Source organism: Nymphaea colorata, chromosome 7, assembly GCF_008831285.2.
Source record: "Nymphaea colorata isolate Beijing-Zhang1983 chromosome 7, ASM883128v2, whole genome shotgun sequence".
NCBI classification, from domain to species: Eukaryota; Viridiplantae; Streptophyta; class Magnoliopsida; order Nymphaeales; family Nymphaeaceae; genus Nymphaea; species Nymphaea colorata.
Window position 1 is genome coordinate 5,689,555 of NC_045144.1, and position 22,987 is coordinate 5,712,541.

The following is a 22,987-nucleotide window of genomic DNA, read 5'->3' on the forward strand; positions in this document are numbered from 1 at the left end:
AAAAAAGAATACATCTGACAATCGTCCAAGAAGCCAATAGACTAATATGATTGAACAAGGCGTGGAGAAGGAGACACAAATTAAAAGAAAAAAGGGTTAGCGAAAGATTTTTTATTTGAAAAAGGAACGAGAAGAAAAAATCTAAAACTCATAATTCATACTATCATCATCATAACCCAAGTGGGAGACCAAGGGTGCAGGCATCATAGAAAGGGCTCCCGATGTCGATCTGACCGTTAAGGCCTCCGGTGGTGAAGCCGAGATTGGGGTTGGCCTGTTTGGACATTGGCAAACACGAGGGGATGCAATCATCAGTATTAAAATCAGAGAGATCAATGGTGTAGGCATCATCTTCTTCGCTGGAGAAGGAGCTCCCGATGTCGATCTGGCTGTTAAGGCCACCGGTGGTGAAGCCATGATCGAAGTTGGCCGGTTCGAACATTGGCAAGTACATTGGGTTGCCATCATTAGCCTTAAACCCATAGCCACTAGTACTGATAAAGGAAGAGGCTAGATGCTCGAAAGCAGGGGGAGGAGGAGGGGGAAGGGCAGTCAATCCGGCATCAAATCCAATGCGGGTGTTACTAGGCATCCTGAGCATGAGCTCCTCGTCGAGCCCCGTTAGCGTCGATTTCAACTCCTCCATGGCCGGAAGCAGGTCGTCCAGTAGGTCGCGGTCGAGGTTGTTCATGTCTGCATCCCAGCCGTCGATCGCCTGCTCATTGCATGTCTTGTCCTGCAGACGTTTGCTCTCCTTCTCGACCTGCTGGAAGAGTCCGTCGTGCTGCTGGTTGATCTCACGCATGGTGCTGGATTGGTGGGTAGCAGGGTCCGCATCCGACGTCCGCGGGCTGGGGAGGGAAGAAGACGGAGACGATACATTGAGAAAGCGGTGGACGACCGAGTGCACGGAGGGGCTGCCGAATGAGTAGGATTTTCCGGCGGGGGAGAAGACAATCACGGCAATCTCAGCACCGCATAGGATGGACAGCTCGCTGGCCTTCTTCATGAGGCCGTTCCGACGCTTCGAGAAGCACACGTGACGCTTGTCTTTGTCCTCAATCTTCTTTATTTCAATCTTTCGACGTCCCATTCTCCGACTCGGACCCTTATTCACCATAATGGAATGATCTGTTGATAATGAAGGACGACAAATACAACCTGTTAATCTGCAGAAGTGACAAAGAAGGAGAAGAGGAAGGGACGACGGGGGGTTGATCATCGCCGCCGGCCACTCTAAGTCGGATGCAAGGAAAGCGTGGGGTCCGTCCTGAGACGACCCTGCCCTCTTTCAAAAACGAAGGAACTACTGGGGGTCGCCTTCGTCCGTGGCCGACGCAACCTACCCAGATAGAGAAAGACAGAGAGAGGGACGTCCGTGGCCGATGCAACCTACCCAGAGACAGAGAGACGGAGAAAGGGAGAGAGACGAACCTGAGGGAGCTTGGAGACGGCCTCGAGGAAGGACGGGAAGGTGGAGAGAGCGCAGAGAAGGGAAGGAGAGAGAAGACAGCAGGGAGACTCTGCCCGTCTTCTTGAAAGAAATGGCGCGTTCGATGTTAATAGCGCCCCTTTTTGAAAAATGGCGCGCTGCCCGTTGGACGTTAACATCTGCGCTTTCAAGAAAGTTGGACTTACCTGAATTTCTTTTCACACGATTGCGGAGTTATCGTTACAGTTGAGAGCAATCCATATACGTCAAAAGAAATGGAAGATATTTTGGTAATTATTTGAAACAAATTGTTGTGTTAATCTTTTTCGATTTTTTTGTCTTAACAAAAAGTTTTCTGTTTTTAATTAACTGAGAGTATTTTCTTCATTGGCCATGTTGGTCGATGAAAATTTCATACACCAGTATAACGTACATAAGCAGCTTCATTACTATGTTGTTTTTAACAAAATTCCAAGCATAATTTCAACACATAATATTTTAAATTTACATATACTTCATAAAGTGGGGTATGTATCAAAGTTTCCCTGTTTCACATTGTCGTTTGTGAGTGAGTTACATCATTTGCGTCGACTAAATACAAACTTACACATTAAGTATGTCTATTGGTTAATAGAGAATTTAATTTACCAATGGGGCACAAAATGCTATGGTTCTTACATAGGACTTTTTAATAGTTATTAAAATGTTAAAAAAACCTAGACAAAGTAAAATATATTAGAAAAAAGTATTAAAATGTACGATATATTTGTTTTTTACCATTGTTTTTCAAAATATTGTGATTTTTCCACTTTTTTAAATTTTTTCGTTTTCTTATATTATTTTCTCAAAAGAATATGTCGCATCGTGTTGGACATATGCATACAAGAACATACTATTTGGGTCAAAAAAACAATAGCAAGCGTTGTCCATTAGTTTCAAGTCTACATCAATTCACTTTAGTAAAACCCAACCAAAGACTGCTTGTCGCCATTATTACTAGACCAATTTTTTTTTTTTTATGGGGTACTAATTGGGGCAGTGATCCGGGTCTTGTGGGGTGGGGTTGACACTGGACAAGTCCGCCCTCATAAATTCACTAAAAATAAAGATTTTAAAGTTGGTTCTATGTGGACATGGGCATCAAGCTGGCCCAGCCCAACCTGACCCAATAAGAGTTGGGCCCGGGTCGGCCTAATGCCCAAAAACTGAGCTTGGGCCTACCCTGCTCAGTTCGATTAAAATAAAATAATATTTTTTAGATATAAAATAAAATTTTTGAATATAAAATATATTTTAATAATAAAATATATATTATTTTTAAATAAAATAATAAAAATTTAAAAAATTGTTAGTTGGCCGAATCAAGCCCCATCGAGCAAACCCGATATATTATCAGGCCGACGCAGGCTGACCCGATATATGAAAATGAATCAAATTAATGGCTGGGTTTTCATTGGCCCACCAGCTCAAGCAGCTAATGCTACATCCCTCATACTGATCCAACATAGGTCCTGAAGGTAATTTAAATATGCTTGACTAAGAATTTAAATATAAAGATTGGAGTCCTGGCAACCCATGTATCTCAGTTAAATAGTACGAAGGATTTAACTTAAGAAAATCCTTAAGGTGTGCGTATAGTACGAAGGATTTATAAATCTCAAGAAAATCTAAAGAAGTGTGATTACTCTTGTTGAATGGGCTAAGAATGGCCAAATGCCATAAAATTAACAAGGGGCTACTTTCCCTTACATCTTTAATGGGCTAAGAATGGCCAAATGCCATAAAATTAACAAGGGGCTACTTTCCCTTACATCTTTAATGCAGATAAAGTTATGAGAATATATTGTGGTTATTTGTAAATGAATAAATATATCAAAAGTGAAGGAGATGAAGGCTCTAGGTATTGTTGGGTAAGCAAAAAGACTATTTCATCTTATCACCCAACAAGACAACCATAGAACGATGAGTCCCCACTGTTTTTGGTGTTGTGGATGAAACTCCTGCTATGCTTTAATTTAGATATATTACCTTCCCCACCCCCCTCCACATCCCCACAGGAAATTGTTTTCATGGGAATTCAAACTGGCTATATATTAGCTCCTGCTCCGTCCAGTGCACCAACCCCTTCAAGGTTCACATCTCTAGGTATTGGTTGTAAAGAGTTTTGATTGTTCATATTATGTCTTGTCTTACTTTCATTAGCTGAAATTAGTGTTTGAATCTACTTAAATTGTTGAACTATCATTTGCTGCCTTAGCTAAAACTTCTCCCATGGCCAACAGTGAGGACATATGGACCTTGCGCAAACATTCTCTCGTCTATTTCAAACTATTATCCTAAGAGGTCATTTAGCACCTTGTTACATCAATAACTAGCCAGGAGATCCTTCTAATCTGACCATGTATCTCAGTTACCACCACAACCATAGAACGATGAGTCCAACTGACTGTCAGCATGAGAGTAAGTCAGGTCCTTGCCCCATAACCTACCAAGAGAACTACATGAAGCTCCACCGAGTGGTACGGCGCCTATGTACCTAATTTCATTTATTTCAGTCTTTGATCCCTTACTTTCTAAACAATAGTTATGTTGGTCTCCTCTATTTCCAATCCAATGAAATGCATTCTCGTGATTCATCATTCATCAATGTATAATCATGATATTCTTGGGACACTATGGATAATATTTTTTAATCTTTGTGGGTTAGAAACTTTTAAGAAATTTATCTTTTTAGTTGGTTTGGCTTTGACATGTTTATAGTGCATGCAGGGTTTTGGATTCTATTTTAACGTATTTATGACATATAAAAGGTACAAGTGAATGAATCAAAATCAAAATCCATTTTGAAGAATGGTTCACAAGTGCAAAATGACTTGCCTCCAAGGGCATTGCTCAAATAGGCAGGCTTGGAGCATGTTATGTGGTGCGTCTTCAATTCGATGGGTCCTACATGCAAGTTGAAGCACGTGACAATTTTGTCACTTAGTATCGATGTAGTTCTAAACACTTGGACCAAGGGGAAGGAGGTAGGCTTCGGTTGTCGCCTGGGTAGTAAGATTAATCCTTCGGTTCACCAAGAAAGGAGAATGACCTTGATGAACTCACAAATACTCTTCCATCGTTTTGTGATGAAATAAATTATGAAAATTCTCTCGTGCATCATTGTACATGACGTGTTGCATGACATTTGCAGACGTAGTAGTTTTACCTTCCTCATTTTCCCTATCTTATGTTGTTTTTTCAAGTAACATGCACAACCCTCTACTATAATGAAAAGGAAATATCATTAAAACATTGGACTCAATTGCCCTTGGTAAATGTGCTAGAAACCATCATTAAACTATAATTTAGTGAAATCAAGGTGTTATAGCCTTTTCCAACTACCCTCGGAGAAATGACTCCTGAAATCTTGTCCAAGGAAAACTTGTAGTTTCTCAATGTCTCCTTTGCTTTAGTGAGCAGAGAAAAACTTGTAGTTTTTCAATTTCTCAATCTTTTTTTACTTGGATAAGCAAGAGTATTTCATCCTACTACTTTTCTCTATCTTTCATTTTCTTGACTAAGAAGGAATATTTCATCTTACTATCTATGAAGAGAGCTGAATCCCCCATCTAACCCCTCATCTTCTTGAGATATAGGGTCTGCTTTTAGTGTCTCAAAGTGCCTCCCTAACATGCTTTAACTTGTTCATCAATGACTCTTTTTTTAACATAAAGAGTTGATGATACTTGGGAGATTCAAAATGGAGAGTGGCTGCCTACCAGCCTCCATCCCATCCATTATACCAACTTTTCAAACTTATTAAAAAGTCATCCTTTCTTAACAACATTTAAAAAAAAATTTGAAAACACCTGGAAATCCATGCTAAAGCATTGGTCTGGCATAAAGGATCAAGTTTAGTGGATCCCTCTTATGTGAACATGAACCTTCACCAAATGATCACAAGCTATAGATCAGCGGATTGAGATGATGCAATTATTAGATTGGTTGATGACAAACTTCAACACTCATCTGGTGGGATTCTTTGAAAGAAGACCGTCTCTCATGGCATGGCAGGGAAGAATCATTAGGCGATGATGCGTCCTCCATCACAAGGCCAAAATTGGCGTGAATGGATATGGAGCACCCCAGCTCCCTATTCAAGATCGACTAAAGAAAGTGGGTTTTCAACTTCCTAGTAGGTGCCCCCTAATGGAGAGGATATTCTTCACCTCTTCTATCTGTGCAAATTTCCGTATAACGCATGGAGTTGGGTGGTGGAGAAATTTAACATGAAGAGGCTTCCTCATGCTAATGTCAGTCAAGAATTCAAAAAGTGGTTTCCTACATCCTTCAAGAATGAGTCTGTTCCCTATGATGCAATTATTTCTTTAAAGAATGTGGATATTCATAATGATAAGATTTTTACTAACAAGAGTTTCACATCCTCGGTCTGCGCTGCTTGTACTGAAGCTATTCTCTTCATTTTTTTTTTTTGGAAAGCTCAAACCAAGGAAGTGGAGTTATGGATAAAGCATGGGATCATCACCTTCCCATCATTCCCAGCGTTCTCCCGAGGTCCCATCATTTATATGCTCAACGTTACATTTCGGGAACGGGTGGTAGTTGGTGTCATGCACAACTGTGCCGGGCAATACAGAGATCGAGTCGAGCTGTACAGAAATGAGGAAGACCACCAAATGCCTGAATTGACGATCCTAAGAGAGCTGCTTCAAACCTTTTCTGCTGATTTCATGGAGTTTGCTGTTATAAGCAACGCCGAAAGAAGCTTCTCAAGCAAGCCATAAAAGGTAGAAGCAATTTCTTACGCCAGTTCCCAATGTTGTGCTCAAGGATTTATAATGCTACCATGTTGGATGAGGATCTCCTTTCTCACAAAGTTGACAAAATTTTATTCCGATGTAAGGAGCTGTAACTTCTGCTCAGTATTTTTTGTTCCGCCTAGTGTCATGCATGTTTTTGGTTGGCACCTCCTGTTTTCGTTGTGCCAAAGTCCAGCTGAGCTAGTTTGAGTCTTTTTGTAAGAATTTTGTACAGCTCCGCTTTCAATAAGGGTTGGAAGGCCTAACCGTCCAGCAGCCATGCATTGGAAAATGCCCGGCTGCTTTAGTTTGCAGTCTGCATCTGAGAGTGTACCGGCAGTGCTTGTGTCCTCTAAACAGAAAATTAAACACTTGACTATAAGAGTCTGCAATGTGTAACCATAACCACAAGCTGAAACAACTGAATAGATGGAAGATTTCTTTCACTCATTTCTGCATTTTCATAAGCACCTGGAGAAAGATACAGGAACGCTCCTTTGTTTGGTAAGTAGCTTTGAAGACACTTGACACAAGAAATTGACAATTTTTTAATGAATGCAAGAAGTAGGTGCTGCGCTCATTAGCAGCCACACTACTTCTTATAACGTGGCTCGAGCTCATCTAAACGCTATAAAAATTGCCCAAAACCATTAAACACCCAGTCGATCTAATCCCCACCTTCACATGCTCTGAAAAGCTGGCAGGATTACGGAAAGGCTGGGAGAACAAAAAAGGCACGAGACAAAAGCTCTGTGGATAAATGGATGGCCACTCTCTCTGCAAAAGAGAGGCATCGTCCATGACTTCCCTTTCCAAGAGGAGGGCCGCTTCCATTGGTGGCATTACAGCAGATCATAGCACCGAATATGCAAGCTGTGGCTATAAAGGGCTTCTTCTTCCCTACCCTCGAGCATATTTCAATATGAGAGGACCCCCGACTCCTTACTCCTCTGTCACCGGCAAAAGTTAGGCCTCTGTATAGCCGTTCTTTCATATCAGCTTCGTGTTTTAGTTGATCGAGGGTGGCCCCGCAGCCTTGGGCACACAGGGGAGGGTTTCCTCTAAATATCCTCATGACTGAACACTTTGCTGCTCCAAACAATGAAAATATCATTTGTCCAAATCCTATCTTCCAGCTTTTTTACCTGCCATCAGAAGCAAATTCACAATCAATAAAAACGTTTGGCTACCACAAACATCAGAAGCACATTCGTCAACTTCTTGCACACAGGAACGCCGGTGGCCCCATGCCTCCACGCTTAGCCACCAGCTCTAGCAGCCATCATTGAGGAGCCCATTGCTGCAGCTGCACCCTACGATGGGCAAGTGGAGATGGCCGTTTCTGCTTCTTCTTGCTAGTCTTCTTCTACTGGCCCTGCTTCACGTTCTTCTTCTGCTGCTGCTTCGTGTTCATCTGATGCTGCTGCTGCTGCTTGAGCAAGGCGACAACAGCGTCAGCAAGGACGTAGTCACGTAGAGGTTGTGAAGCTCAGATGGAAAAGGAGGTAGGATGCTATCTGTGCCATGAACGTCAATGGCTTCTGTGCAAAGCTTGTGGATTTGTGATTTTAAAACAGAGGATCAGAGTTCAGTTATCTGAGCTGTGTTTAAAAATCACAACTCTGATCTTCTGTCTAAAAACCAAAATATAGATCAATTCAAGTTTTTTCTGAAAATTTGTAGATTTGTGATTGGTGTGGTCAGTGGTGATGCTTTTTCTAAGTGCTTTTTCGTGGGAAGAAGGGAAATGACAACTGCGACTGGTGTCATTATCTGAGTTGCATTCCAACATCAAGTTGGGATTGTGGAAGTTGAGAACATTTGAAGATGTATTACGTTTGGGGAAATGTTCAGTTATGCGGTTTCTTCCTTCCCAGAAAATCTCTGTCGTGATGAAACCGTGGGGATTCCTTATGGACTGTTGTGATCGGCTTGGTTTGCCTTGTATAGAAACATCATGTTTTCTTCCACCGTAAGTTGTATAGAGTTCTCCTATGTGTAAGATGCTTTTCTATTCTCCTGTTAATATGTGCTAGAAAGACAATCTTGTAAAGACTTTAATAAATTTTTTTGCCTTAATTCTTTTATGTTGAATGCTTGCTTAGCTGCATCTTTTTTTATAAGTTTGCATCACATGCTTATAGCTGAAGTAATTCTTCCAGAGAATGACTTAGATAATTGCATTCCTTTGGTCTTTGATTACTGGATCATGATTTTATCTCTGATATCCACAGCTGCATTTTTGTGCTAATATAAAGATTGCTTTTATCTTCTTTTTTTTTGGGAATTTAAGCAATACTTCAGGACAAAACCTTATGCATGTGACCCATCCAGCTTGCCTTTGTACCCATCAAATAAAGAGATTGATGATAAAGTTCAGGAAGATGATGCACGGAGGTAAAAACCATTTACACATTTTATCTTTTTCATGTACATTTTCGGGGTTGTGATTAGTGACTTTTAACCTTATTAGACATATTCTCAAGTGACAATTTTGTTGAACAGTTCCTTTTCTTTCAAATAATTTCTACTGAAAAATAGCAGAAAGGTCAATATTGATAAGGGAAATGTCTATTCTAGCATCAATCTGTTAAAGTCAATAATTGATCTCCCTGAAGAGGTTTGTCACGGGAAGAATGATTCCCAAGAAGATACTCTCTTTTCAAGCCCTTTCCCTGTTTCTGGATCTACTGGATTTGCATGGGCAAAGAGAAGAAAAGAAGACACTGCTGCTCCATTGAGATCACAAAGGAGATCAAAAGCTAGGGCACTCACATCTCTTTCTTCATATTCATCCCCTGCCCTGAAACGCATAGACTCCTTGGGACTGAAAGTCCAAGGTAATGGAAATACAAAGGAACATAGTGTAGCTAAGTAGGGAATCATGCAACGAAGAGGGAACTTTGGTCTTATTGATTCATTTGATGCTTCTGAAGCATACCACTCTCAGAATTTTTCTTCTACTCTTAGCCAGAAAGAGCAAATGGCATGTAAGCCGCATATCTTGGAAAGGATCTCCATCTTATCTATTTAACAATCACAGTCAACTTTTAGTTTTCATTTCTAATTTTACTTGTTTATGGTTGCTAACAGAATTATCATGGTTTCCAAGATAAAGACAACAAAGTTGATTTCTCAGGGCCTATACTTTCTCATTCCTCTAAGTTGATGAATTCCTTGAAAAACATGTGTGCCATATTCGTCAAGCGGTCAAGCGGTCATGGTTCCAAAGAGGTAAATGGAAATTATTATCCTTTTATCTTCCCCTCTGAATTAAGACTTGAATTGTGACAAATACAACTGTTGTGGCAATTAGGAAAAAGAAATTATATATGGTAGCACTAACAAAGCCAGAAGTGTCATTCAAAGGGGCAGAAACCTGCAATCAAATTGCAAGGCATTCAATTCTAAACTAGCAGAAGAATGTAAGTTTGTATTCTATCAACTGATAACCTTGGATTGCTACATATTCACTAAGGGTGTGTTTGGTAACCTTGGATCTAAGGTCTGGGGTTTTCAGATCTGTGGGTCAAATTTTGACCATGTTTGTTAACATTTAAATTTTGACCATGTTTGTTAACATTCCAGGTTTATTCTGTCTCACTGTCTTCGACTGATATGGTCAAGGGTATTACCGGGCTTTCTTACTAGAGAAGAAGCAACCATGGCTTTCTTTCTCTCTCAACCTACGGCCAGATACGAGGGCTTCAAAGCCCTCTATTCAGGCTGGAGAGGTCTTAAGCCCTCTTCTTTCTAGCAGGAAAGAGTACGGGTGTCCCAAGGAGAGAGAGAGAGAGAAAGCATGTCAATTCGAAAATGCATATATGGCGCAGAAAGACCGAGGAAGAAATCAAATGACTCAGGAGCTGAGATCTCCGCAATTAGATAAGAACAAGTTAGAATCTGGTTTTCGATTCTAATTTGGTCATCTTAACTTGCTGACATATGCTTAACGACAACTATTCCTACACATTAGGCGGTCGAAAGTAAGTATTCAATGCGCATTTGGATCATGATGAAAAGTAGAATTTTTTTTTTAGATTTTCTGAAAGCATTAATCTAGATTAGGAGAGAGAAAGAGAAAAAAAATTCAGACAGCATTTGATAAACTCCACCAGTGGGGAGAGGAAGAGAGAGATAATTATGACGACATTTGATAAATTCCACCGGTATCAATAGAGCATGAGATATACATGACAGTTGGGTATATGCCATCACCCGCATTTCAGATCGAATTAGTTATGCGATTTCGTATGAAAACATGACTTGGGTGTACGTTCTGATTCTTCGATTTCGACATTGAGATCTAATTTGGAAAAATTAAATGAAATAACAAACGATAAGCATTGCTCTGTCCGAATACCGACCGTTATTGCGCCGTACTCAAGTTTCCATATTTGTTCCTAATTTGTTTCAAGTTCCCTATACGAGATCATCATTTGTTCATTTTCTCCTGCCTTTTTCCATTTTCCAAATGAACCAGTTCATTGTCGTTTTTAGAAAGTGCTTGCCCATAAATTAATACGATTGCCTTTACCTGAACACACCCGTCTCCACTTGTGTTTACTGTTTCTAATTTCAAGTGGTTTTCATAATTCTCCACAAGCTTCGCGCAGAATCCATTAACGTTCATGGCACAGATGGCCATCCTACCTCCTTTTCCATCTGGGCTTCAAAACCTCTACGTCCTTGCTGACGCTGCTGTCACCTTGCTCAACCAACGGCAGCAGATGAGCGCGAAGCAGCAGCAGCAGCAGAAGAACGTGAAGCAGGGCCAGGAGAAGAAGAAGGTGAAGAAGACTTGCAAGAAGAAGCAGAAACGGCCATCTCCACTTGCACCTTGTAGGGTGCAGCTGCAGCAAAGGGCTCCTGAAGGATGGCTGCTAGAGCTGGTGGGTGAGCATGGAGGCATGGGGCCACCGGCGTTCCTGTGTGCGAAGAAGTTGACGACAAGTGACACCAACCGGAATCTCAACCGGTTCGCCATTCCAAGGAACATCGCCTACGACGTCTTGCGCCCTCTTATGCACGATGAAGAATGGAAATCGGTCTGCAATACAGGTGGAAGGATTGGAGGAGCAGGGCTGCGGGTGCAAAGTCATGATGGCGTTGGGTCAGTAACGCTCTGTTTCAAGTTGTGGCAGAGCAACTTGATGTTTCTTTTCAATGAAGGCTGGAAGCTCGTCGTCGAGCGCAACGTTCTTCGGCCTGACAAAGACGTGGTTGAGGTGTGGTGCTTCAGAGATTCTGCCATGGCTCTGCACTTCGCCTTTTGTGTCGTCAGAGGAGAAGAAGAAGGAGGTGTCATCGGAGGAGGAGGAGGAGAAGAAGGCAGAAAAAATGAAAAGGAGTATGGACTGGTTGAAGACGGCTTAGTACTACTTGAGGAAGAGGCAACGGTTGCTATGAACGATGACAATATAGTCTCTGTCATACAAGAAGAAGAAAATCAAGAAAATGATCGCTGCTGCCATTGGGTCCACAAGAAGCGCAGGACAATCTACGCATGAACTTTGCTGTGCAAGATGAAGAGGGCATTAAGGGAGCTAGGGGTAGCCAGGGGGTTGCTTAATTGCTTTATTTCTGCACGTTGGCGGGTTGGGGATTTGAAGGCAGCAAGCTAGATTATAAACTCATTTTTTGAAGTTCCCATTCTTTTCTATACATTTTCTGTAAATCCATCTTCATTCTTTGAATTCTTTGTAATGATCATTCAATAAAGGTTCACAATTGTAGTAATAACCACTCATACCAACATCCCTTTCGCTACTGTTTCTGCATGATCTGCAATTCTTCTACTCCAACACTTGCAACAGATGTTAACGATTTACTGTCATTTGAAAGATTGCTTTCTCCCTAAGGCAGGCTCTAATACGACATTAAATAAGACAAAAGCCTGAAAATAACAATATGGTAAACTACATCAGTGGAGAACGCAGATACTTTCCCTATTCAAATTATCTCCAGAAAATTTTCTGACTGCAACCGGATTTCAATCGCAGCTCTGCCCAGTCGCAGCAATCATCTTTTACAAAAGATCTTCTGTGTCACCAACAATCTTCCATTCATCTCAACCTAAACAGTTCCATGGTATGTGTTATAGATACGATCATCTTAATGGAATATTTTATCAGATTGTGGTTATTTATACCCCTTAACTGGTTGCTTTTAAAGTATGCTTACAGTATTGACAATATTTCAACCATTTAGACTCTGAAGCTACTTCACAAGGGTAAGTCGGAGGGTGAATGAGTTGATCATATGAAAAGTGTACTTTGTTCTGGAAAATGTTTTGTTACAAGAAAAATTCGGTGCATTATCTTGTTAACATTTTAGAAGAGGGTCCAACCCTGAACATTTGGCTGTGTGGTCAAAAGTGATTGATAGCCTAAGGTGACATACTTCTAAAAAGGCCTTGGTCGGAACTTGCTGGAAACTGGTCAGCCCTTTTAATACAAATAAAAGAGAAAAGAGAATAGAAAAAAGAAAAAGGAAGAAGAAGAATAAACATAGGAGGAGAAGGAAGTAGTAGAATAATGGAAAAAGGTAAGCAGGAAATAGGGTCTCCTGCCGGCGTCTCCAAATCTCCCCTCGTGCATCAGGGACTGGTCTATCTTGCCTGGCATCCCTAATCATGCATCAGGAAGGCTGTCTCCGGCCTGGTTCCCCAAATCCGCCAACCGACTGGTAGAGAGTGGAGAGGCTCGGATGATTTTCACTTGTCCTTTAGTTTCTTTGGCTGTTCATGAGATTTTATTCCTTTCTCATGCATGCAATGCTGGTTTTATGTGGTTTATTTGATGATTTTGAGAAGATTTGCAGAAGGGAGATTAGCTGGTCATAATTAGTGCAGGAGGAAGAACCCTGCCGATTCTGCTACTAGGAATCATTTTCAAGGTATGGTCATTACTGAAGGACGACTGCAGAGTATCTGTTATAAAATAAGAACACCATATTGTCCTGCAGTTCCTAAGGCCGAAAAAATTGCTTTGTGAATGTGTGTCTGTGAGAGAGAGAGAGAGAGAGAGAGAGGGAGAGAAAGAGAGTATCATGTGTGTGTCCATGTGAACGTCCATGACTGCTTTTCCAAATGAAACTCACAACTGTCTGTCATTTGCAAAAATACTGAATTTTGAACCTTGTTCTCCATCTTGGTTTAAAAATCAAAAGCACATCTCTAGACAAAAGTTTTAACTTCGACTTAGTTTATGGTCTGGGGTGATTTAGCTGAGAGTTATGATTTGTCCAATTTAGTGATGCCACTCAATACCGTGTTATGAATCATTTCAATATCAGTGGCTGAGGGAATGTTATAAAAAAATTCAGCTTTTTGTTGCTTGTCTATGCATGGGTGTTATGAATCATTATTTTCTCAGTGGCTGACGGGCTGTTATAAAAAAATTGAGCTTTTTGTTGCTTGTCTAGGCATGGAAAATTTGAATAAATGATGTCCATGCTTCTTCCTGCATGATTCTTATGACTTCTCCATAGAAGTCCTCATTTTGGTAGGGCCACTAAGCAAGAACCTTTTGATTATAGTGTGTTTACTTTTCAATTTACGGGACCAGTTTTCTTGTTCTTCATTTAGATAAATTTCACATTTAACATACAGTATGTCTTATTGGATTGCATTTGTTTGAATTGCTCAGGCTACAAGGAATCCTTTGTGTTCAAGTGCCAACTAGTTCAATGTCACACAGTTTTGTGGACCCCGTCCTGATGACAATGTGGAATCTTTTGGAGGCACTTCTAACTCCACAAATGTTTGTCCAGTCCAGGCATGTCCAACCCGAAATTTCTATGAATAAAGTTTCATATCGTTTAAAAAGCCCTAGCATCTCTATGTTTCTGCCATACGTTTCATGTTTTTATTTATCTTATGTCTGACCTTGATTTGGATCTTGATGTCATGCTGGCATCAATTGCTGCTCTAGTTGTAGTTCTTCTCTCATTGAAGAGTGCATGCTAAAGAGTACAGTAAAATTAACTAAAAACATCTGTGTAAGTACCCTTGTTTTTGTTCATGCATTGGCATGTGTAAATGGTTTTCTAGTATTCAGGACTTTAAGCTGCACATAATTAGTTTGACTTGGAGATGTTTCCTTTATCCCTTTTTCAGTGCTAAAAATTGAGTTGATTGTAGAAGCATTAGTTTTGGTTATTCACATGTAAGCCGGTTAGTGGGTCAAGGTCTAATTTGATTTAAGTTCCATATGGAAATAATTGGTTATCAACAACAACATTGTGATGATTGGGGTTATTTGGGGCATTGGATTTTGGTATCATAAAAATGAGACCTTAGCTTACGATGCTTCCTTTTTTACTAATGTTTCATCCTTCTTTTTGTGCTTTTAGTGTTTTTTGATAGAAGAACTAACTCAACCATTTGTGAAACTTTCAATCAGTTGAATACCCAACTTTTCTGGAACCCGTCACCCTTAAACCAACCTTTTGTATAGAAGACCCTACTTTTATGGGAGATTTGGTGAAGTTCATTCTTTTAACCAGCCAAGTTTTACATTCAATCATCTCTTTAGGGAGTATAGTTCCTTTCTTCTGGTGATATGCCATTTGATGTCAAGAACTTTTGTTAAAGAGAAACTTTTCTGTTTTGATAAAAACATTTTCGAAGTGTTTTCTCACACAATGATGTGCCTTGATTTATTCTTAGTACCTTCCAAGTGGAAGGTGGAAATTTCAAGTTCTTGTTGTCCATCAACGGAACAGGAAAGTTGAAAAAAAATCCTGGATATGAGCATTGAAGAAAAATCCTATGATGTTGAGAAAGTCAAGACTAGGAAATGCTATTGACTCTGGCGATCAAGCGTCTGCAATGATTTAGCAAGAAAATATCTTGACAGAGAAGCCAAAATGCTTTATAAGATCTTGGCAGGTAGCAAAATGAGAGTTGAGAGATGGGCTCGGGGCTTGTGTAGTCATTCCTATGAGTCAATAATCGAGAGTACCGGGTAGGCATAAAGGTGATTTATGTCTATTTCGCGAAGATAACGACTCACGAACTTTTGGCTCGTTGAAAACTCGTAAGGTGAAGCGGGTTGGACACGTGACAAAGCTATACATAACCACCAAAGCGGTGGAGCTTCGTAGTAGCCTTTGGGGTGGTGAGGTATTCCCTCAAAGGTGAAGGTCGGTCCAAAAAAAAAAAAAACAAAATCAAACACAAGAAAAAAAATTGAAAGGCAAAAAAGCCGAATGCAATAGAAAAAAATGAAGAAGAAACAAGAACAAGCAAAATGTGTCTGCCAAGAGATGAAATACATGAAGGCTGAACTCGCAAGAATTAAATGCGACAATCTTTCGTGGATGTACGATTTTGGGGTCAATATCTGCTCCTCTTTTTTATTATCTAGGATGTCAAGGATGATTCCTTTTTGTTCATATTCTGGAAATTGAAAGACATTCCCTCTAGAGATTGGACAACATTGATGCAAAATAAAACCTAATGCTTGTATGGTACTGAAAGTACACCAAGGTTATATTGTGCGTTATATTATTTGCACAACACGACAACACTCAAGCCTATGAGATGAATTGATCATTTTTGAACTATTTCGAAATTCAAAGTAAAAACTTGATGTCTCCTGTATGTTTTCAGGCTTCCTAGGCATAGTAAAAACTAACCAATCCCCCTTTGGTCTTAAAAATGTTTCCCCATTTCATTACCAAATTGCTGGTTCTTCGGTGAAATAGATGAAACCCCTCAAACCTAGTCCAACCATGCTGAGCGTGATGAATTATCCATCATTTCCTGTTTAATCCATCTTAACATCATAACCCAAACTTAATGTTTTTCTTTTCAAAAGCACTAGGTGATATTTTTCAAAAGTTCTTCGAAGTTGCATAGCAGCACTTAATTTTTTTTTGTGAGTTATATAAATTTCATCTGTTTCCTCTTTATTCTTTGTTTTATTCTAGCTGCAGTTAAAATCTTTTTTGTAGTATAGTTCTGTAATAAAAGGATCAGCCGTATTCTTAAACGTTACTAATTTCTGGCTCCACCCATGTCTGTATCCATGCATTTTTATGTCATCAATTTAGGGCTTATTTCTTTTTTTTTTATTCCTCTAGCACTTGGATGGTCCCTTTATTTTAATTTACATGTGACTGGACATGATCCTGAATTGTCTTTTGGTTGTCTTTTATTTCCAAGAGGCCTCTATCTGGTGGAAGCTTGATTTCTCATTTTGGATCTGAGATTGACTACATAAATTTTATACGAGGTAAATAGCATGGTGTATTTAGACAATGCAGCTACATCTCAAAAGCCATATGTTGTTTTGGAAGTTCTCCATGATTATGTGAGGGATACAGCTCGAATGGTCACCACAATATTTAAGGTATCCCAACATAACGCCCCATGCCTACCCTTCTCTCTCTCTCTCTCGTCTTGATTGCTTGCTCACTCACATGCATGTTCACAGTTGGACACCCACAATGATGCACTCTTCCTATTTGCAAAGCAAGCAAGAAAAAGAAAATTCCTTGTTCTGTAATTCTATTTTTCTGTATATCAAGAAATGAAAAAAATAAGGGTAGTTCATTGGGTGCATGATAAATCATTTGATTTAATCTTTTTTCAATAATTTTGTATTGTGCATTATTTCATTGTTTTATTATTTGGCGTATTGTGCGGTAGGTATTTGAAAAGACCCTGGAACCTCAGTGTCACCTGTCTTTTCTTATTGTTTCTAGCAGCAGCAGTCCGACCCATATAAGTGCTTAATGTCCTATACACTCATTCATGTTAATAATTTTCTATAATTAATATGTTACAAGTGAAATCATTGGCAATACTGTCGAGCGTATCTTGTCTATGTTAGGTGTAGTGGGCTATGTCAAGAATATAATCAGGGTCTCTATCAGATCTCAACAACCTGGAATAGCTGCCACACCCCTAACTGTGCCTTTATAATCAGGCTGGTAAAGCATCTATATAATCATATTGTGTCATTATTTAGTGAAGTTTTGCATATATTCACAGACAACCATTGATTGCAGCATGAACTTAAACCATGAGAAGAGAATTCGTTTTGTTGATACTCTAGGCATCTAGAATCTGCAATACAGCATCAAGCATCAGATGGAACAGACCTACAAGCAATGGTGCGGTTAGTAGATCTCTCTTTGAACCCAATATGATTTTGCATGCCTTACAATGTTAGCTCTGCTGTCAATTTTCAGGATTTTACAAAATGATTATTAGTGTGACTGCCTGCATTCTCAAGAATAGATGCATGTATTTGTACTTCTCACAAAGCTTTTAGATTTTTCTATTGTTTTCAGTTATATTCAGATATATTTTATGTGCATTATGGACAAATTTGTGACCCTCAAACTGAAGCTACTTTGTGCTTTTAAGTTCAGAATACATGACCGTCAAACTGAAGCTGCTTTGCGCTTTGTGGGAGGCAATCTTATTTCTTGGAGGAGCAAGAAGCAGAATGTGGTGGCTGGATCTAGTGCTGAGTCAGAATATAGGGCTATGGCTCAAACTGCGGCTGAAATGTCATGGGTCAGATCAGTGCTTCTAGAGTTGGGTGTTTCAGTGAATCTCCAAATGAAGATGTATTGTGACAACAAGGCAACGACCTATATTGCAAACAATCCTGTCTTTCATGAGAGGACGAAACACATTGAAGTGGATTGTCATTATGTTCGAGACTTAGTTCAAGAAGGAAGTATTAGCACTGTTCATGTTTCCTCAGAAGATCCGGCAGCTGAGCTGATATCTTCACCAAGGCTCTTCCCATAGGCGATTTTCTGAGAGGATGTAACAAGCTGAGCATGATTGACATATATGCTCCAGCTTGAGGGGGAGTGTTAAAGAGGGTTTTTGCAATATTAAAAAAGTTAAAGAGTAAGTCTTTAAATATTTTCTTATACTTGTTGGACTGTTTTTGTAATTTCTGTACCACCAGCCCTAATCTCTTTAACTTGAGATTAGGGTTACGTTAAGGAGTATTCTTTTGGGCTCTCTCTCTCATCATAACATGGTACATAGAAAAGCTGATTACTAGAGTGAGGGTGCTCATAGATTCAAGAATTATCATTGTTCATGCTTCAGTTGGTGATGAGTACCTGAATTTTGGACCTCATTAGATAGTTTGGAGGAAACTCATCTTCTGAAGGTTCAGCTAAAAGAACTTCCATCACTTTTCTCAAGCAGTTTGTCTACAGAGGAATGAGGACCATATCCATGGGTCTCATCAGGAAAAGATTTCAATGAAGACACTGCCATTGACTTTTTTAAGATAATCACTTAGTTGATTTCATGTCTACATTATTGATACCATTAGCCTCTATTTATTTGTTCCCCTGTTGCAACCCTGCCTCTGCAAATGTTCTTGGGTAGCTGTAAACTTTCAGACACTCAAAATAGATGTTGTTATTAGGATATTGAAAATCCGGTTACATAATTATGTCTGATAATCTGATCAGACTGGTTTTCTCAATACAAATGCTCTTTCTTTCCTCCCTGCCTTACTCACAAAAACTGCTTAACTTTCTTCTTCTTTCTTTTCCATGGTTCCAAAGAGGAAAATATTTTAGCACATAAAAAGTCTTTCAAATTTTTAGGCTTTCCAAATGCAAAAAATCTTGTCTTTTCACTTTAAATTTTCTCATGCACATAAAGGAAAAAAATATATGAATTTCAAAGAACATGAAAAATTTGTGACAAATAGACGTTTTGTTCTCAAGTGTGCTCCAGCTATTACTTTTCTGTTATTTATTTGAGACATCTATTTTCATTAGGTCCTTGCTTGTTTGGCAGGTTGATTGGAGCTAATTAAATGCTAGAAAGGATTATGTTCTGTAGAAAAAGTTGAGATCCCCATTTTGATATGCACCCTGCCGATGGCTCTTGAAGACGAATGATTCCTTATTATTACAGCCATATATATTCTGCATCAATGAATTATACGTTCGAACACTCGAAGTTCAATGTTGGAGCGAGGCAGTTGAAAGTAGATGATTGACCACTCTATATGTAGGGTGTGGCAGGCCTTTTCATTCAGGGAATGTACAAATAATTTTGATGTAGTTTTTATTTTCTTTGTACATTAGCTTTTTAATTTGATCTGTCTACTTGTAGCTCCTATAGCTGTTTCATCATTGATTGCGTATCAGTACTGGAACAAAAATATGCAAACTTAGTAGTGACATGCAACATAATAACAAGTTGGTGTGTATATATTTTATTAAGGTTGCTTATAAAATGGAAAATGCATCAATAAAATGTATGGTCAATCATAGGCACAAGGCTGCTATTAGATGATTCTGCTCTGGAGACATTGCCATAGGTTCAGTACTACCAGATGTTATCCCTATATGTGCTTGGAAAAATGGGACTTTGTAGAGAAGATAACTGTCTGATTCCTGCTTTGTTTGCAGACCTGCACATTCCAAGAATGAAGTCATTGCTTACATTTCTAGAGAGGAGAAAAGGCAGGTAATTGCTGGGGTCTTAACGCCCTCATTCTCAAGATCTTGTAAGTTCTTCCAATTTTGTGGTCTTCATGACTGTTGCTCATGTTGCGTCAATGAATTGAAATGGGAGGCCACCTGATCCATATCCAATAGATTATTTTCTGCAATAAGTTTGCCTTTGTATTTTCATTTTTTAAATTTTTAACTTTTTTTTAACCTGTCAAATCCATTTTTAAGATTCTATCTTATCATGTCTTTGCAAATATAATAACATTTAGATGTGCTTTTATTTGTTCTTTCCAACTTGACACATGATTTTGACTTCCATAAAATATGGATTTTCCCTTTGTATGTTTAAAGTTAGTGCTGAATTGTCTTGTTAAAGTTATGATGCTCTCTTTCTTTGATGTCATGTGCAGTTGGCATTTAACGTTTCTATGCATTTTTCATTTCGAAAAATTGTGAATGTTTTGAATTGCAGATACACTTTAAAATGTCACTGGAAATCTGAATTTCACCCAATGTGAGCTTTTGCTTTAGATGTCCTTTTTTTTTTCTCCCTTTATGCTGTAACCACAGCAAGTGATAATGTCTTGTGAAAAAAAGTGACTCGCGGATATGGTACTTTTGCAACAGGAGGTTGTGATGGTTATGTGAATGAGATGGGAATAATAAGAATAGACTATATCAGGTGAATATTTAGATTAAACCAGTTGCCAGGGAAAACAAATAATAGTTTTTGCCGTTTTTGCTGTAGAGAAAATATTTCCCCAAAAATGGTTTACTAATTCCATAATTCTTTATCATGTTTAGGAATGCTGGCAGGCACTTCTTGCGACCGTCCAGTGAACAGTGAACACTTAATCACAGATGCATGTCACCATTCAATCCTTCTTGCTCTGCTTGTTGGATTCACATAAATTACCTTTTGTGTATCAGGATGTCCTTGGAAAAAAAAAGTTGGTTTTGTCCCAAATCCTCAATACTAAAGGTGCTTATGCACACTTATTTTCACTAATTGAAGAGAGAGAGAGAGAGAGAGAGAGAGAGATTTGCCTCCATTTGATTGGAGCGTGATAGTCTGGCCATGCCACATGTGGTGCATTCACTAGACAAGGGTAAGTGAGAAAAATTCTGACTTTGTGACTAGCCGTATTTATCTGCCTCTGTCACTAGCTATAGCTTACCTAACACGGGAATAAATAACAAGGACAACGGCAGCCAGGACAGACCCTCGAGCAGTGATATAGTCCAATAACTAGCTAAAGTTCCTTGTTGAATGACAAAAAACATATTTCCTATTTTAGTCAAGATGCAATCAAGATTGACAATGAGTAGCCAAACCTCCAAACATATGAGGAAGATAGATGGCAAGGAGAAGACAGAGAGAGTCCTGAACCTAGGGACGGCCCATGACCAATGATCATTTCTTTTTACTGAATTGTCTTATCTGACTTTTGCTGTTTAAATGGTTTGAGTCTGATTTCCAATGTATTAAAGTCATGTGAATCTGAACCTTTTGTAGATCGACATGAAACTGTATTTTACAGACCAGAAGAGATCAGTTTCCTGCCATCTCAAATATGTAGAAGCCCTCAGGGAGGACGTGAAAGTCAGACAGCTGCAGACAAGGCAACACATATGGGACCCCCAGGGATATAACGCCCAGGACTCTCTCAGGGTGAAGGATTGCCAAGAGATAAGCTGGCAGTGCTCCAAAGTCCTTACCAACAAACAAGGCCTATTGACAAGCACCCATAGACACTTCTTTTGTCCCAATAATAAATCTAGGATAATGATCCATATTCATGTGGATAAACTTGTACCTAAGAGAGAAAGCATTACTCTCTGGTATCTTTATGTTAATCTCTCTCTCTCTTTCTGAGAAATTCTTATGCATACAAGTTCTATGTAATGACGTCATGTCATACATATGGTCTGCCAAAACAACAGCATCGGCAGCTTAGGCAGGTATTCCTATGAAAGGATGTTAGTGGCGTGATAGTAAAGGGAAGCACCATTAGCAGCACCATGAACGGGGTGAGAATCAAGTCATGGCAAGCTAACATGTTAACAAACATGGTAGGCTCCACAGCTGGAATTCATCAACATATGCATCTCATGTTCATTCAGCTTGACAATACAACTGCTGGACAGATGGTTTTTACGCATCAGTTATATGCAATGTTCTTTTTCTTGAGTTTTTTGTTCTTTTTTCTCTTCTGCAACTGAATCATGTCCTTTATGTATCATCACACTTTCTTGAGCAGTTTTCTTCTTTAATGCTTTACTTATGAACTTGTTCCTACATTTCCCAAGGGGACCCAATTCCTACAAACATGCGATACAATGCTGCAAAAATCTTTAGCCATCCTGATGTAGTGAAAGAAGAGCCCTGGTACTCTCTCTCTCTTGTCCATTGTGATCTTAATCAAAGATAGAGTTGTGAATGGAAGCCTGGTGCACTATACTATATTATCATGAGCAATCTTTTCTTTTCTGCAGAAGCATGAACTGAACAAGCTCCAAAAAAAAACAGGTATGGTATTGAGCAGGAATACACCCGTCTTCAAAAAGACGTTCACTGCAGTTAGCAGCTGTGGCAGCATTATGTGTGCATGATTGCACTACTTAATCTCTGCAGCAAGCGTTCGCTACCACTTCTCCAGACAATTTTTCTCTTTCCAACAACCACATGTTGTACAATCTCACAGAGAGATATTGAACAGGTTCTTCTCAGAATCTGTGGTGAGGATCTTGTGTAGCAGCCATGAAAGCGTTATGGGGATGTGGGTACATGGATGAAGAATCAATGACGGCAGTTGCAGAAGTGGGGTGTTGGTGTTAAAAATGTTCTTTATGGAACCCATCTGATGGTAATGTGTACCGATATCTGGACCTTGATCATAGAGGATACCCTTGAAGACGTGGTTGCAGTGCTCACAGCAGTCTGACATGCAAATTGATCCTCCCCCTCCTCCATTGCACTCAGTCTCATGCACCTGAACACAGCAGGAGTGCGGACCTTTGCAGGCACAGATCTGAAAACCTCAGACCTTAGATCCAAGGTTATCAAACACGCCCTTAGTGAATATGTAGCAATCTTTTATGTGTGTGTTGTGATAAAGTATCAGAATTTTTTAATTTATCAGTTCATAGAATACAAACTTATATTCTTCTTCTAGTTTAGAATTGAATGACTTTGATTGACACTTCTGGCTTTGTCAGTGCTACCATATATAATTTCTTTTTCCTAATTGCCACAACAGTTGTATTTCTCACAATTCAAGTCCGAATTCAGAGG

The 22,987-nt window shown here is 39.4% G+C and overlaps 2 protein-coding genes and 1 long non-coding RNA gene across 5 annotated transcripts in view; 1 reads left to right on the forward strand and 2 right to left on the reverse strand.

The window, feature by feature from the left end:
- The window catches only part of LOC116257765 (protein IMPAIRED IN BABA-INDUCED STERILITY 1-like), a 96,568-nt gene that overhangs the window by 7,867 nt on the left and 65,714 nt on the right, over positions 1 to 22,987 (reverse strand). The window lies entirely within an intron of this gene.
- Positions 170 to 1,093, reverse strand: LOC126410237 (MADS-box protein FLOWERING LOCUS C-like). Its single transcript, XM_050078821.1, has one exon. The coding sequence runs from the start codon at positions 1,091 to 1,093 to the stop codon at positions 170 to 172; it is 924 nt and encodes a 307-aa protein (XP_049934778.1).
- On the forward strand, positions 13,888 to 22,784 carry LOC126410212 (uncharacterized). 3 transcript variants are annotated; one of them, XR_007573815.1, is made up of 5 exons: positions 13,888 to 17,175; positions 17,254 to 17,363; positions 19,648 to 19,705; positions 21,209 to 22,081; positions 22,189 to 22,784. It is a non-coding gene; the product is annotated as an uncharacterized LOC126410212 (long non-coding RNA). The 3 variants fall into 3 exon arrangements; XR_007573817.1 differs by having other exon boundaries at positions 22,223 to 22,784; XR_007573816.1 differs by having other exon boundaries at positions 13,888 to 16,592.